Source organism: Phalacrocorax aristotelis, chromosome 11, assembly GCF_949628215.1.
Source record: "Phalacrocorax aristotelis chromosome 11, bGulAri2.1, whole genome shotgun sequence".
NCBI lineage: Eukaryota > Metazoa > Chordata > Aves > Suliformes > Phalacrocoracidae > Phalacrocorax > Phalacrocorax aristotelis.
Window position 1 is genome coordinate 3,971,257 of NC_134286.1, and position 15,457 is coordinate 3,986,713.

Here is a 15,457-nt window from a genome sequence, read left to right on the forward strand (position 1 = left end):
TCTTTCAATACCTAAAACAAGACACTAATTTAATCTCCACAAGTATATCTTCACCAAAAAAATTTTTTTGGATTTTGTTTTGAAGAACACAAATGTGCAGGGAGGTTTATGACTTGAGAACGTGTAGCTTTAAGCGTTATCTTACAAAATCGAAGATGGGTGAGAAGCAGCATTTTCAGAAAATTGGAGCTGAGCTTATCACTTGCATTTCCTTCAACTAAACAAAATAAAACTTAAACAGAGGCACTTCGCTTACAGACATGTACGTGATTGTAAATAACCTTGCAGTGGATCTGTGAGTGCAGTGTATGTCATGGACAGCATGTGCGTGTCTCGCTTAGGCTGATTTCCCCTCTTTGTGTTACCTGTGATTTAACTCTGTGCATCTGAACTCATCTGAATTCCCTGTTCACAGGGACTTGGGAGCAGAGACATGCGGAATTTGGCCGCTGGGCTGTAAAATGCCATTAAGGGAACACTTACCTCTCGCTGCATTTTAATTTAGAAGTGAATGGACTGGGGTTTGTTACGTTAGGTTTGCTTTTGCTTAGTTTGAACATAAGTGTAATTCATGCACTGATAAATAAGTTCTCCCAGATAACCTGTTAGGACTGGCAAATACCAGACTTTAATAATGAAGTACATTGTAAATAACTCTTTCTCTTACCAAATGCATGTAGCGTCTGCCTTTGTGCCCTTTGAAACACGCGCTACGTTTCTGTGGGGGCGACTATGCACAATGCAGACAATCAGGCCTTTTTGTTTTCATCCACAACGTGCCTGTAGCTGCAACTCTGAAAGCAGAAGCGTACCCCACACGTTTGCTGCGCGGCCTGAACTGGGTGGTTGAAGCAGGTCAGACTTTTTAGCGGTCTGCAGTCTTTCGGGGTGGCTGGCCAGCTAATTCCTCTGCCTTTTCCTCCCCGCTTCGGCGTGGCTACATTAAGGAAACCGCACTCTCTGCTTGCTTCCGACAAGCGTCAGGAGCTCTGGAAGATGGAGCTTCTTGTCTCTCTTGCCCTTTTTTAATGCTGAGGACAATCTGTTCTTGGACAAGATTGACTAGAATGCAAACAAGATAAGGAAAAATTACCTTTTTGTCCTTCGGTTTTATCTGCTGGGGAGAAGGTCATATGGGTAGTGGGTAATAGTGTTAAATGTAAAGCTTTTTGTAAAGTGTATAAATGATGTATTGGCATTTTGACAAATCAACAGACTTCTGAGTGCTCTAATAATATTCCTATGACACTTATGAATCAAGTTACTAATATTTTAGTATAAACTAATCTTTCTTATTTAAAAGGAATAAAAAACTACATGTCCCTTCATATACAAGAGGTAAACTAAGTTCCGTTGCTGTTTTCTGTTGTCTCATTTCCCATAGTGTTGTATGTTTGCTTTCTTTTTTCATATATTTTTTCCCCTTTTGTTTCATATATACGTAAAAGAAATTACTTGAAGTCCGTCTCTCAGTACACAGTAGTATGGACCATTGTTTAATTTTAGACTCCTTATCTGGAGTCCAAACCGGTTCCGTGATTTGGACTGTAGGACATAATTTAAATTCAGTTTCCTGTTCCATTGCAGGTTTCCTGTATTTCCTTAAGCGAGTCACTTCTCTGCGCAGTGCAATTCTCCGTCTGTAAAACAGGAATAACTGCACTTTCCTATGGAATGTGCAACAGTTGTAAAGGTGGGCACAGAGGGCTGGTAGGGTGCCCTGATACCACAGCTGCAGGGCCACAGAAGCATGGTGGGTAGATGCACAAGGCTTTGGAAAGATGAGAGAAACTTCCAGAAATAAGTAAATGGGCTGAGTTTAGACAACCTGTGCCTGGGGTGGGAAGTATTGGAGAGAAGCAAACGGGGTGAGGGAGACTTCAAGGTGAAGAGTGCTGTTTTTTCTTTTAATCCAAAAATCTCTGACAAAGTGTCTTGTGCACAGTTTTCATGGCTGCTGCCCTGATCCGTGAAGTTACACGTACAAAATCTATCTCTAAGCAAAACTGCATGCTAAGGTACATGGCATGTGTTTTCGGAGGAAGAACAAAGTGTAAGTGTTAAAGTTATTGAAAAAGCTTATGGGGAAAAGTAAAACTCATTTGGTAAAGTCAAATGCTAAGCATTTCCTCAGAAAATCTTTTTTAAATTACACGTTTAACTTAAGAAGTACTTTACCAAATAATACCACCTCTGTTTCACAATGGTCAGAACGAACAACTTCTATACTAAGTATGTCAAACGTTATTTGAAAGAGCTGATATACAGTATATTAAATAACAAAGATGCTGACACAGCCTTAACCGTAGTAGTTCCTCCGATTACTGCACTGTGCCATGTTATATTATATCACATGACATAATTTAGTGTATCTTTCTTTGTCAATGTATTACTCATCATTTTACAAATTACAAATCTTTTATAGGAAGGTAATTCATACTTGGACACAGTGCTAAATGATGGAGTGATTTCCTTTTTTCTCAATCATTGATCTTTCAAACTTTTTCATTTAGCCCTATTAATCATGTTTATTAGCTAATGTTGTCATAAAGAATGGAAGTTTTCTGTTACTTTCATATTCGATTAAAATGTTTTTTGCTTGCTGCCTCTATCTGCTGCATCACAGTAATCTATTCAGTTATTCTAATTGAAATTCTTGTTCATAAATTCAAAACCAAATCAATACTGTAGTTACATATTTTGATATCAATCTATAATCTAGTTGAAAATGTGGGGTATACCTGAAAACGAAGTGTAGTTAAAATATCTTTTTACTCTAGAAATGTTCAATCTGAGTTTTTTAAGGTGGTTTATTTTGCAGACCAGATATATTTCAGGATTCACTAACACGGTCTACTTAACTGCTGTTTAAAAGGAACTTGTTGTTATTTGAGTGTTTAAGTGTAATTCTGAAGAAAACTGCAGTCTGTAAAATCGCTGCAGAACACCCTGTCTTCAGAAGACCAAACAGATATTCTACACCAAACACACGAGTGCTTAGTTTGCTATACAGTGGTTTTGTTGTAGGCGGTAATTACTGTACGTAATTGATAGCTGGACTCTTTAAATTGCTGAATACTGATGATTTTCAAGCCCAGCCTAATGCCTGGCTTGTTTAACCTAGCAAAGTGAAGTGTTTCGCTGAGGACATCCCCAGGATCAAACCCAGCACTGGAGGGAAAGCTGTTTAAACTCAAAGATAACCTAGCAGCAGGATAAATTGTTGTAACCTGTTCGGAGATGAATTTAAGCTAGAATGCTAGTGAGCATTGGAGGGAGTGACTAGCGGAGTGACTCTCCAGTAAGATTAACAGTGGTGAGAGACCTGATGAGCCCGAGGATGGACACCGATTAGTCTCTGGCAGGGACTGGGTGGCCTGATTCCCTGCGATAGCGGGAGACCATCGTTCAGTGTCTCAGATGTTCCCTTTCTGCCTTATTTACTTAATTGTTACTGATGTTTACTTGGATGATTTTATCCTTAAACATTTAGCTTATCCTGTTTCCAGAAACGAGTGTTATAAAGGTAGGTGATGCTGAAAGTTTCTAATAATATTTTTTTCCTGATGCATTTTTATTAATTTATTAAAAAAAAAACAAAACCTGTAGGTTTCTGGTGCTGCGTTTGTGCTGGGTGCTCAGCTGTGGTAAAGAGCATTACCTCATTGCTAACCAAGCAAAATGTCTTGTAAAGAATATGCCATCTATGGTTTGTTTGTACCCTGTATTGCAGGTGGGAGTGAATCCTCCTGGGATAAAGACAAGCTTCAGTCTCCCATTACAACGGGATCACAGCACAGCATCGGTCATCCCACACTGTCAGGGCAGTCGAGCCTTGGAAGTGCGCACCCACTCAGTCCTCTGCAGCAGAATCACCTGCTCACCAACAGTACGTACTGTGCTCCTTGGGGAAAAACGTGTACAGGGAGCCCTGTTGGAGGCTGGGCTTGCTCTCCTTCCCAGCCTCCCGGAGGTGGGGGAAATGGATGGGAGGCACGTGAGTGACAGGAGCGTCAGGCCTCCCATTGTCTGCTGCGTTGGTGCGTCATGTCCGAGCCACCCACTGGGATATAGCCGCCCTCTCTGAATAGTCACCCACTGCTGGGGCAGGGACTGTCAGTCCTTAACTGACATTTCCATGGCCTGGAATGACAGGAAGAATAACTATAAAGCTGCTTAAAATTTTACCTATATGAGAAAATTCTCTGCCAGGTGAAAATGCTGAACACCAAATAAAAATATGAGAACGAGGAAGAAATAAAAAATGTCTAGTTAAAAGCAAGCAGAAGCAACCCCTCTGCCTTGTTTTGCCTTGTACCTGTCAGCTGTGGGCAAGGTCATCCACTGGACCCAGCTGTCCAATGCAACTGGACTAAAATGACACAGACAGAGTTTGGATTTGGAACTTAAAGCTCCCTTTTTTCCTTCCCTTAGGAAGGGAGCAGGTGGAAAGCCAGGAGTTCCTGTTCTCCTTTGCACCCAAAGAGGGAACGAAGGGAAGGGAAGGGAAGGAAAAGTTATTCCACCACAGATGATGGTCAGGATTAATGTTTTAAAAATTGTGGAGGAGTAAAGTTAATTCTAGCAGGTGATGATGGATGAAGAATGAAAATATCACCATTTCTCAATTGTTGTTGTTTGTTTAGGCTCTTCATCCTCAAAGTTTTGACAGTTGATTTTTGTTGTTAGTTTTAATGGATGAATGCCATTTCTGACTCCTTGCACAATTTTAGGAGCACACAGTTCCTCGCTACCTGTGTAGGGCCCCAGACCAGAACAAATCACTCCTACAACATGGGTCTCCTTTGTTCCTGGGAAGGTGTGGACCTGGGCATTTTGGGTTAAGTGTCAGTAGTTAAGAACCACCAGATCACGACTCAAATTCACTGTAGTGTATCCTTCTCGTTTTATAGTCTTGCATAATTCAATACCTGTATATGTTTCACATACAGGGTTATTGTGTACTTTGCAGTTAAAGAAAACTTTAAAGGTATTTTCCAGTAGATTTTGTAGTAGGCAAATGTCTATAGGCTATTAAAGGGTTTATTGAATGTCAGACATTATGTCCAATGATTTGCAAGTGTAGGATATATTTTCTTCATAGTCCTCTGAAATGTTTGACGGATTGTGTCTTAAAACTGGTGATGTGCTGTTAAATTCTGTTTGTAGTTTGCATTTAGTTTGCATGTCAATTGGACTTTAAGTAGACATACAACTCGATGTGGCCAGATGGTGTCTGGGAGTTTTGGAACTCTATAGAGTATGAGGAAAGATTATTGGGCTGTTAAGGGAGATATGCCGGCGAACAAAGGCTTATGGATGTAAGCACTGACGGGGGCTGTCGGTGTGGTTTAAAGTGAAGGGAGATGTGTGTGGGCTTTGCTTATTACCTATCACAATTAATATTAGCGAGGATCATCATATAAAAGATATAGTGAATCATAAGACATCGCAGTTGTTGATCATGAAATACTTAAGCTAAATAGAAATAGTGTGGGAGCTCAGAATATATACAATTCTGCCTTTTGTGGCGGGCGCAGTGGTGTTTTTATATCGCTGTAGTCAAATTGCATTTGGAATAACATAAGCTATCTCAGTCAGTGATATTCTTTATTGGTGATTCTGTCATACACCAAAATGGTGACTGACCTTCTCTCTTAAAATAGTTAAGATAGAGCCAAAAGTTTAAAAACTTTTAGAAGTAATTAATGTGATTAGCACACAGTTATGACTAGCTATATGGTTATGTTATTTACTACTTGTACCTGAATTTTTAAATGAGAATTTCTAATCTAAAATTTCTTTTAGAAAAATGATAAGCTATTTTGTTTGGCAGAATGAATTCTACTTTTTCTGAAAAAATTCTGGATGCCCAAAGGTAGCTGTCTTCAAGTGGTCTCTCTAAATAATTTATAAATGCAAAATAACATGGAACAATTTTTTTCAGTGAATTGGTGTCTTGGTCTTGCTTTCCATTGTAGCCATTACTAAATACACCAAGTAATACACATGTTGAAATAGATCGTAATGAATCATGGGAAGCCAGTTCTTGCTAGCAGTAACATCACCTTTTCGGCAATGGCAAGATCTGCAAGTTGGTCCAAATGAATTTCGTACCTTCTTAAATTGTTTTATATCCATAGCAGAAGACAATTTAAAATGACTTTTTTTGTGTTAAAACCTCTGGCAACAACTTTAACCTCTTGTTATGTGTTCCAGTTCGCAGATGTTTCAGTAGTCTGTAGTCCAGCCTACAGCTTCATGTATTCAAGAAGTAATCCTAAGAGAAAAATCTAGTCTCTGATTGCTGTCTATGTGAACTAATAATAGTATAAAGATTTGGTAGGAGCATGTTGTTGGATAAAATTGTTAATAAATATTTGTCTGATGTATTGGCAAAAAGTGCAAATATCTGCATGTTTTGTGATTTTTTTCTTTATTGATCTTAATAAAGAGATCACTGAACTTATGCACCGTTGCATATTCATTTTGCTAATATTGTGTTACTTTACAGCTGTGTGTTTCTTTCCCTACTACAAACGATACAACCTTTTCTGGAATAGAGAGACAATTATTCCTTATGTAACTTCAAAATTATTAACACATAATAATGTTAAGTTCGACTAGTCAATGTTCCGCTAGAATATAGACTCTAAAAACTAAGTGTTAAGATATAAAATGAGGGACTGACACATATAACCTGCCCATGCTCTCTTTTAGGGATAGACCTGCCGTTCATGATGATGCCCCACCCTCTGCTTCCCGTCAGCCTACCTCCTGCTTCGGTTGCAATGGCAATGAACCAGATGAACCACCTCAATACGATAGCTAACATGGCTGCAGCAGCCCAAATGCACAGTCCTCTTTCCAGGGCAGGGGCCTCTGTTATAAAGGTAAGAGTCATCTATGAGACTTACTAAAAACTAGCTTTTTGTGGCTAACCAAAATACTTACAGTGGCTTTCCTGAGGAAGATAACGAAGAGGCACTGAGCTTAGATTGCCTACAGCACACCTGGTCTGCTCTTCCCGATAGCGTTTCAGTTTGAGGAAATACCCACGAGTACAGTCAAGAAGTTAAGATGCTTTGCTCTAGCTACAAATCTGCAATGTAATTAAAACCAGCTACTAAGACTCACTAGAGGCTAGGGGAATAAGCATCTGTTAAAGCTCAAAAGCTATTCTAAAATGTTGTTTAAAATCAAACTTAATGTTATACTTAAAAGAACATAACGGGAACTCTGGTGCGGTGCAATTCTAGAATAGGTTAATAGCAGAGAAAATCATCAGAAGTACCTTAGTGTGTATAGTCTCTAGTAGCCAAACCTAAATTTCCTTCCAACTGGATAAAACGCATTTATACTTTTGAAAGGCTTCTGATAGTCTCTTCCAAGCAGCTTGTAAGGAAAATTTCATACCTGTGTTGAGAGCTAAAGTCCTGCCACATGCTAAGAAGAATGTTGAGACAAGAAATTTGCAAAGTAGAAGGATACAGGATCAGTGCCTGTGAAGGACTGGTCCTAAGGGATTCTCTAAAACACAGTGTGTCCTCTTTTCCTTGAGCTAAAGTGAAAGCTTTTATCAGTCTAACTTTTGTGTGTATTTGCATGCACGTGCATGTTTTGTGTTGACAAAACAAAATCTTCTCAACTTTGAAAGGCAGTTATTTTAGTCCATTTTTCTTTGGTTTTAAATATGTGAGTCTATAGAGCTCTCTGTTCTGGAAAGCGCGTGTCTTTTTATCTTGATATTTGTGCTTATTTACACTCATGTATCCCTGTAATTCTGGAGTCCCAAAGTTCTGAGTTGCTTTGTTCTAATAACTTTCACTGATTTGGCGAACTTAATCTCTTGTATCTTTATTGTAAAACATCTTAATTACAAAATATCAGTATTTTATAATTGAGAAAGTTACCGTTGCCGATATTACGGGGCTATTGTGGGAATAAATTAGTTCGGATTGTGTTGTACTCTCTATTGTCCCAGCTTGCTGCTGCAGGAAATTTTGTTTCTACATCAAGCAGGGAAAGAAACTCATATTGCGCAACCATGTTTGTTATTCGTACTTGTACTTATTGGTACCAACATCCTTTCAGGGAAGAAGGCAAATCTCTTTTGTCACATTACAGTAGCATAAAATGTTACATCTCTCTGTTACTGAGGTTCTGGAGGTGTTTGTTTTCCTTCTGAACTTGTTCCTGGCCCTGAGGATCTCCAAAATTGCCCCAGGTTGTCCTTCTCTACTGAGAGTCCACTTCCAAATTAGGGCAAATGTTGTTCTTCATGCTTCAATTTTGTTTATATTTTGTTTTCTTGGATTCTGGGAGGCTGGTAAAATTCAGGGGAAGTGTTCCCCAGGTAGAGACTATTCAGGAGTAAGATCTATAAGAACTTCTCTGTATCATGAGTGTATCTGCCCAGTTGTTGACTGGGCGGGGGAAGCATGATATCCCTGATGTCCAGCTGTCCATTAGTTAATGCAAGTCACTGAATTGTTACAAATTAATTGAGGTTCCATTCATTTCACTTGGTAACCTTTTCTACACCTATTCAGAGACCTCTTGAGAAAACCATGACTTAAATACAGCAGTGGAATATTTGTAGCAGCAGGTAGACTGCATAAGCTTTGATTATGTTTTAAATGCTACCAGGATGTCAAATGAAGATTAAATATGTATTTATAAACGATGCTAGTTCTTTGTAATATGAACTACAGTTTTTGTAAGCAGTTAGGTTTAAGGATGCTTTTTAGCAGGCCCTTGCTGATGCTGGTTACTCATTTACAGCTATTTTTTCCCCAACACCTGCACTAGAGGATACACAATATCTCCACAGCAACAGTAGGTCTCACCAGCGCTCTAGTGGGAATTATTTCCTCTACATGATGTAGAGGAAAATAGACCAGTAGCTAATGTGACAGAGGTAAAGTGCATCCATTGCTGTGTTACTCTCACCTGTCAAGTGATGCTGCATCTTTCTCTCGTTTGTCTGGGTGCTGAAACTGTAGATGAATTTTATTACAGACATTGCGAGGCTCCTTTTATCCTTTCCTTCCCTTATGTACAATCATCCAGCTCTGAATGACGATCAATTAAGATGAAATCCTTGTACCAACCGAAACATGTAAAAGGAAAGCATAGCTGCTGCTGTTGTCTGTCAGCAGTATTACTTTTATTATATGACATTATTTAAGTGCATTTAATAAGTACAAAAAATGACTAGTTTTAGATAGACTGCAATTCTAGCATCATGACATTACTTAAAAAGGGAGAAATGAATCGAATATATTGAGTGTGTGTCTATTTCCATACTCTGATGACTAAAATACCACTTGGCCTGTTTTCTATAGGTGTGAGAATCAGCTGCTTTATAAAGGTTTTGAATGAAGTCATTATGCTTTTTATATCACGTTTGCCATTTAGAAATAAGCTGTTCTACCAAGATATGCATGATCAGCAAAGTTAACATTTAGTGCTCCAGAAAGAAATGTCATAACTATGAAACTTGATTTCTTCCTGACAGGAACGCTATAAATTAGGCAGGCACAATGGCCAGGCTCGCAAAACCTTCTTAGCCGTCTATAATATGATCTGATGTGATTATAGCAGAACCCACTAGCAGTGCTATAGCTACGGTTCTGACAGTGTCTCTGTAATAAATCCAGTCTTTCAGGGATTTACTGTGCAGCTGAAAGAGCTTCCTTTGTTTGAAACTTGGCTCAAATGGTTCTGAAGAATCCATATAATTGAGGGTGTCATATGGCAAAAACAAAGTTCGACAGCAACGCTGACTTCACCACTCTCTCTCTTCTCCCTCTTGTGTCTACTCTCCTGTTAGTTCTTTGTTGGTTTTTTTTTTTTTCCCCAGAGCTGTTCTTCAGCTGGATGAACTCCGCAATCCAGTTACGGGCCTAGGTGTAAGAATGCTTTGCCAGCCTGGTCTTGAGGACCAGTCTGGGTGGCACTTAGCTGAAGTACTCTTGAATCGTTGGGTAGGATAGAAACAGTAGTGAATTGATGTCGTAGTTTACTGTCATCCAGTAATTTTGCTCCTGAAACTCAGAAAAATCTACTCAGTGATGAAATGTTCAGGTCTTCAGAAACGACGTTGGGATGGGCTCTTCATACAAAAGAGAAAGGATTTTTCAGTGAAGTTTATAGAACAACTCCACTCAAGAGCAATAACTACATAATGTTAAGATTTTTATTTTGTGGTGGACCTGTAATGAATATGACTATTAATATGCATTCACTGTGTATTATACAGTTTATCATAAAGGGGCTGCTCAGACATGTGCTGAGAACACTAACTGAATAGAATGCTGAAAGCACACCTAAATTTTAACAGACCATTTAAATTACGTTGGCTCCAAAGGAGTTAAGACCTCACAGCACGTAACGTGGACAGCAAATACACTAAGAGGTGTCACAGCAAAAAGGGCAATAGCTCTTCTGTTCACGGGCAGTGCTTTCGAACCTCAGAATCAGACCATGCCCATATAACAACTCTCTGTCCATCGTGGAACGAGGCCTCAAGCTGCGGATCCTCAAGCTATGTGCCATAAAGGCAGCGGGAGTGTTAAGGTAGTATCATCAAGACTCTGCTTATACAGATTAAGCCAGAAGGGCCTTATGTGACTAAAACCCACATTATCTTACACAACTTCAGTCCAAAGGCAGGGAGGGGGTGGGGGAGAGGTTTGGGGTTAGGAAAGTATAAGGAGGGCTGGCAAGAGCCAAGTTCCTGGAGCTGTAACTGTGCGAGTGTTTGTATATTCACTGAAAGGCCACTTTCCCAGATGTCCTTTGAAACAGGGTGGTGGGAGATGCTGTGGTTAGGGTGGGCTTGAAACTGTGGGAACTGAATCCAAACCAGGGGCCTTAAGCTGCTCTCTCTTGTGTTCCATATCAAAAGCGTACCGAAAGCAGGGTAGTAAGGTAGAATTTTATCCCAGAGATTTGAGAGGCTCTTTTACCTTTTTCTCCCAGTTTTTCCTTGCTTCTTTTCTGTTCACCCCACATATCTTGCACTTCCCTTGCTCCTGTTGCTCATGTCTCACCCTTCCTCCTCCATCTCTCCTCCTTCTCGTTCTTCTCTCTCCTTTTCCTTCTGGCTCTCTAACAACCTCCTCTGAGCCGCTGAGAGATGTGCTTCTCCTGAGTAGGAGTATTTCTGCAAATTGGTTTCCTGCTGTCCATTTTTCTTCTAGCATCATTCCCCCGTGCTTGCGGTATTCCTACTTTTCTCTTTTTTTCTCTTATTCCTTCTGCTCTTATCCAGGTGGCAGTTAGGAATAAATGGCACAATTTTTGAATGCAGCTGGAAAAGCCAGGCAAAATAAGTTAAAATATAATAGAAATGCTTTGTTCAAAAACACAAAAAGGCAAAATAAAGCTCTTTTTTTTTGTATTTGAAATCATATTTCTTTCAGAATTTTCCCCACAATGTACTTTAGAAATAAACCAAAACCCATCCCCGCCCCTCCTTCCCCCCGACCCCCACACCCAGAAAAAAGAGGGAGGCCCCACACTTTTTAGGTGAAATGCAATGTTTTGTTTTGGTAGGGAAACTGAAATCTTGTACTTCACATCAGCTCTACACAATTTCTGTCTGAATATTTTGGCCTACTGATAAACAGAACAAAGCATTATTTGCACAGTGTGATCTAGACATGCAGTGCAGATTTTTGAGTCTCCTTTTCTTTGTGTTCTGCTCCTCTCCTGATTTTGTGGGATTGTTAAAGCATTTGTAAAGGATGTATATGACATGATTTTAAATTCCCTAAAGAGAATACAGATGGGCTGTGTAATTATTGCTGAGAGGTGCTATTTTCTGTGTGCTGTACAACTCACATTCATAATATTTACCTGACAGCCAGAAAAATGTGGCCATCTCAGAATACTCTGAAACAATTCTTCTCAGTATGAAAACATTTCTCGTTACAGAATTTATAACATTTAATTTCATATCTCTCTGTGCATTTGATTCATTCTGAATTGTTTTCAGAACATTACAAGATTTATAAAATAAAACTTCCATAAAATGTATACTATTTTTCTCATTATTAGATTTATTCTGTCCCGTTTCATAGGACATGTTCATTGCTGGCAGGTTATTGCTGAAATGGGTACTAGAATATGTTAGGGGAGTGACGTGTGAGACCAAGTAGTTTAAGTTTGCTTCTTATAAGGCTAATTTTTGTGGCTGTGTCTGTAGTAAAGGAGAAGTGAGCGTGCAAATATGTATCACCTTCTTCACTGATACAGAGAAACTGCTATGTTGGGAGATGTTCAGGTCCCTACAAATTGCATTAAGTATCTTTCTCATCTCTCCTTCTTTGAAGGGAGGTGTATCCTTCTCCCTGCAATGCCAAGAATGCCCTGCTTGTTAACAGCGAGACACCTAGTTGCTAGGTTAAAGAATAAGCCATGAATACGTATTTTAATCTTGCAAGTGGGAAAAAAAAATACCATAAGAAGCAAGTACACCTCTTTTTTGCAAAGCTTGCAAGGGAATATTGTTAGGCCAAGCGCATACTGGCTTTTAGTTCTGGCTCAGATCTTTTTAGTATTGTCTTAGTCATTTGCATTTGTACTTAATAACTAATATAGCTGTAACGTAGATTAGATATAGCATTATCATCATTAGTCCTGGGAGTGCCTTTCTTTCATTCGGTAGCAGCACTGGGTGAAACAATTCATAGAAGGGGCACGAGCAGAAATTTTCCACTGCAAGATCCTTTCCCATTTTAGTCAATGTTATACTTTCAAAGTAAAATGCAGAGGTAAAATCTTAATATATGAGTGAAGGTTGCCCTAGTTTTCACAGTGATTGCTAATTTAAGGAATGGTGAAGAAGGAAGCTCTTGTTTGGCTGTTTACCAATACCATCTGATTAGCTGCGGTTTTCTGTTTGGCTGAGCAGCTGGCAATTAATGAATTGATAGGAAGTAGTCACAAGGTAATGGAATTAGCAAGTGAACATCTGGTATTAAAAATCAGTAAACGTAGAAGAGTTTTTATGATTTCTTAAATTTGGTGGGAAAATAATTGCCAGCTGACTACAACTGAAACAACTATATGTACACAGTGAAAAAACATGCATTTTAAATGTCAAAGTACATATTTTAAGTGAATGACTTCCCGATACACTGCAAAAGATGAATGGGATCCAGCTGGCTTTCAGACATACAGATCCTATCTTAGTTTTTAGACCAGCTGTTTACCTTGTTCATCTCCAGTTCTTACAGCAATTGGAGATACTATGAGTAGCTCAGAAGACCAACAAGTCATCCGTACTCTTTGTGTATGCTCATTTCCAGACTGAGATGATTCAAAATATAAACCCGACCACTGTTCTCTTGCCTAGAAACAGTAACTCGGACCGTGATATTTCTTGTCAGCCACTGTCCAGCATCATATCAGAGTTAGCACAGCTCCTGCTTACTCTGTCGGGACTATTCTTTTTCTCTGAAAAGCCTAAATGCCTGTTATGTATTGCTTTTCTCAATAATGCATTAGTTAAGGACTGTGAACTTTAGAACACTATTAAAAATGGACTTTTTATTAGAATTCAAATAGTATTAGTATCAACTGAGGTCACTTGGAAAGAAATACGTGTCTTACTATGAACTGAAAAAGGAATGTTAGTAATTCAGTTCTTTGCTAACTGAAATTGCATTAACTTGTCTTATTCTCTCTTACTGAGGGTGGAATTCAGCCAGGGACATGGGAGCAGCGATATCACAGGCACAAAATTGTGGTGGTTTTGGATAGGAGGCGTGGAGATCTGCAGCCAGCCTACTGCTCGACCGCTCCTGGCTTCACAGGCCCCTCCAGAGAAATGAGGCTGGTTGCTAGATGATTTTTTTAACCGTGTAGTCCATTTTGAGAACGTGGGTGGTGATTTGGCAAGCACGGGGAGATGGAGGTGTGGCACAATAAACACTGCAGTGGGGAACTAGAGTGCAAATTAATGTTGGAAAATTTATTTTGCCAGGGCCTGTGAACTCTCTGTTTTTCCAACATCAGCTCTGAATCCTTCTTATAGTAGTTGATAGGCCTAGACTAGAGTTTAAGGCAAGAGAATCCCCATTTTTCCTTCCTCTCCATTTCATTAGTGGGGTCAGGTGAATTCCAGCTTTCCTGCCACTGCAGAGCCCTGTAGAGTACAGAAGCAGCACCTCAATTAAATATGAAATATCAAGATAAATGTCTGAATAAAAATATCCAGGACTCAGACAAACTTCCAAAACCTGCTTGTCAGCAGTGAAATGCCATTAAATCCTCTAGGAACTCATTAATAGATTAACATTTGGAAGACTAATTACAGCTAGATTGGAACTAAGAATAAAGAAAAATAAAGGAAAATGGAAAATCCAGGAGTATCATTTTTCTGAACTCTTGACACAAAATGAAGATCAATACTATAAAAAATACTGTAAAAAAAATCAGAGGTAAGGAATTAAGGTCAAGATGATTATGTCAAAAATAGGTAAGCTGTTCATATATATTTCAAATAAAACTAGTGTAAAACCGTTATGTAGTGTGTCGTTTTATTTGTGTGGAATACTACCTCACAGGGGATAGAAAAGGGGTATTGAGGTGAAATCAAGGATGTATCTGGAAATTGGATGAGTTGATGACTTCAGTGCCGTTAACCTAAATCACAACTAAAATTAACAATGTCAAGCTTTGTAGCTACATTTTCTGAGCCAAAGCAAGACACTGTTCTTTAGTGAGACAGAAATATATTACCCTTCAAAAGGATTAAATACTGCGAAAGTCTTTTTTGAGAATTTATGTTACAGCTCTGTAAAGGGAAGAGAAAAGATAAGATAAAGTAGGTACTATAGTTAGATAAATAGGTGAGATCTTGAGAAATGTTTTCATTTTTCATAAAAATCTCACAATCTGTAAATTTTATATATATAATTCATTACATTATAACCTGGAATATGAATCTTGCAAATTTATTAAATAGGAAGAAATACAAATGGAGAAAATATGACTTCATTTAGAAATGCTTCTCCATTACTGTGAGCGTACCTGCTGTAGAACAAGGCTGCACAGCAGTGTGCCGGTGGGAGCTGCGCTATTTTCAAGGCGGGGGGAAGTGGGAAGTGAAAAGTAAAAAGGTTGTAAAATACATAGGTGACAAATAAAATGAAGTCATCAATGTATAAAAAAAATGTTAGGGTTTTAGATTTGCAATTTTCCTATTTAAATACCCTCATTGATTTGTTACAAATACTGTTAACCCTCTGTTTGGAAAATGGTGAGGACATTATCACTTGTGTTCTCATTTGTAATAAAATAGATTAACTTGCTGTGAAATTTTAACTAGGCTGAGACACAACAGTAGCTACCTAATGAACCAGAGCACATTGCTGTTAAGTAGCTAAATAGATGCATACTGATTACAGGACTGAAAAATGGATCTGTTTACTTGCGAAAAAAG

The 15,457-nt window shown here is 38.8% G+C and overlaps 1 protein-coding gene across 2 annotated transcripts in view; it reads left to right on the forward strand.

The window, feature by feature from the left end:
* DACH2 (dachshund family transcription factor 2) overlaps positions 1–15,457 on the forward strand; it is a 311,231-nt gene that overhangs the window by 235,296 nt on the left and 60,478 nt on the right. For both annotated transcript variants that reach the window (XM_075106655.1, XM_075106656.1), the window contains exons 4-5: positions 3,734–3,889; positions 6,721–6,893. In XM_075106655.1, coding sequence (XP_074962756.1) covers positions 3,734–3,889; positions 6,721–6,893 — 329 coding nt within the window. The remainder of the gene's footprint in view (positions 1–3,733; positions 3,890–6,720; positions 6,894–15,457) is intronic.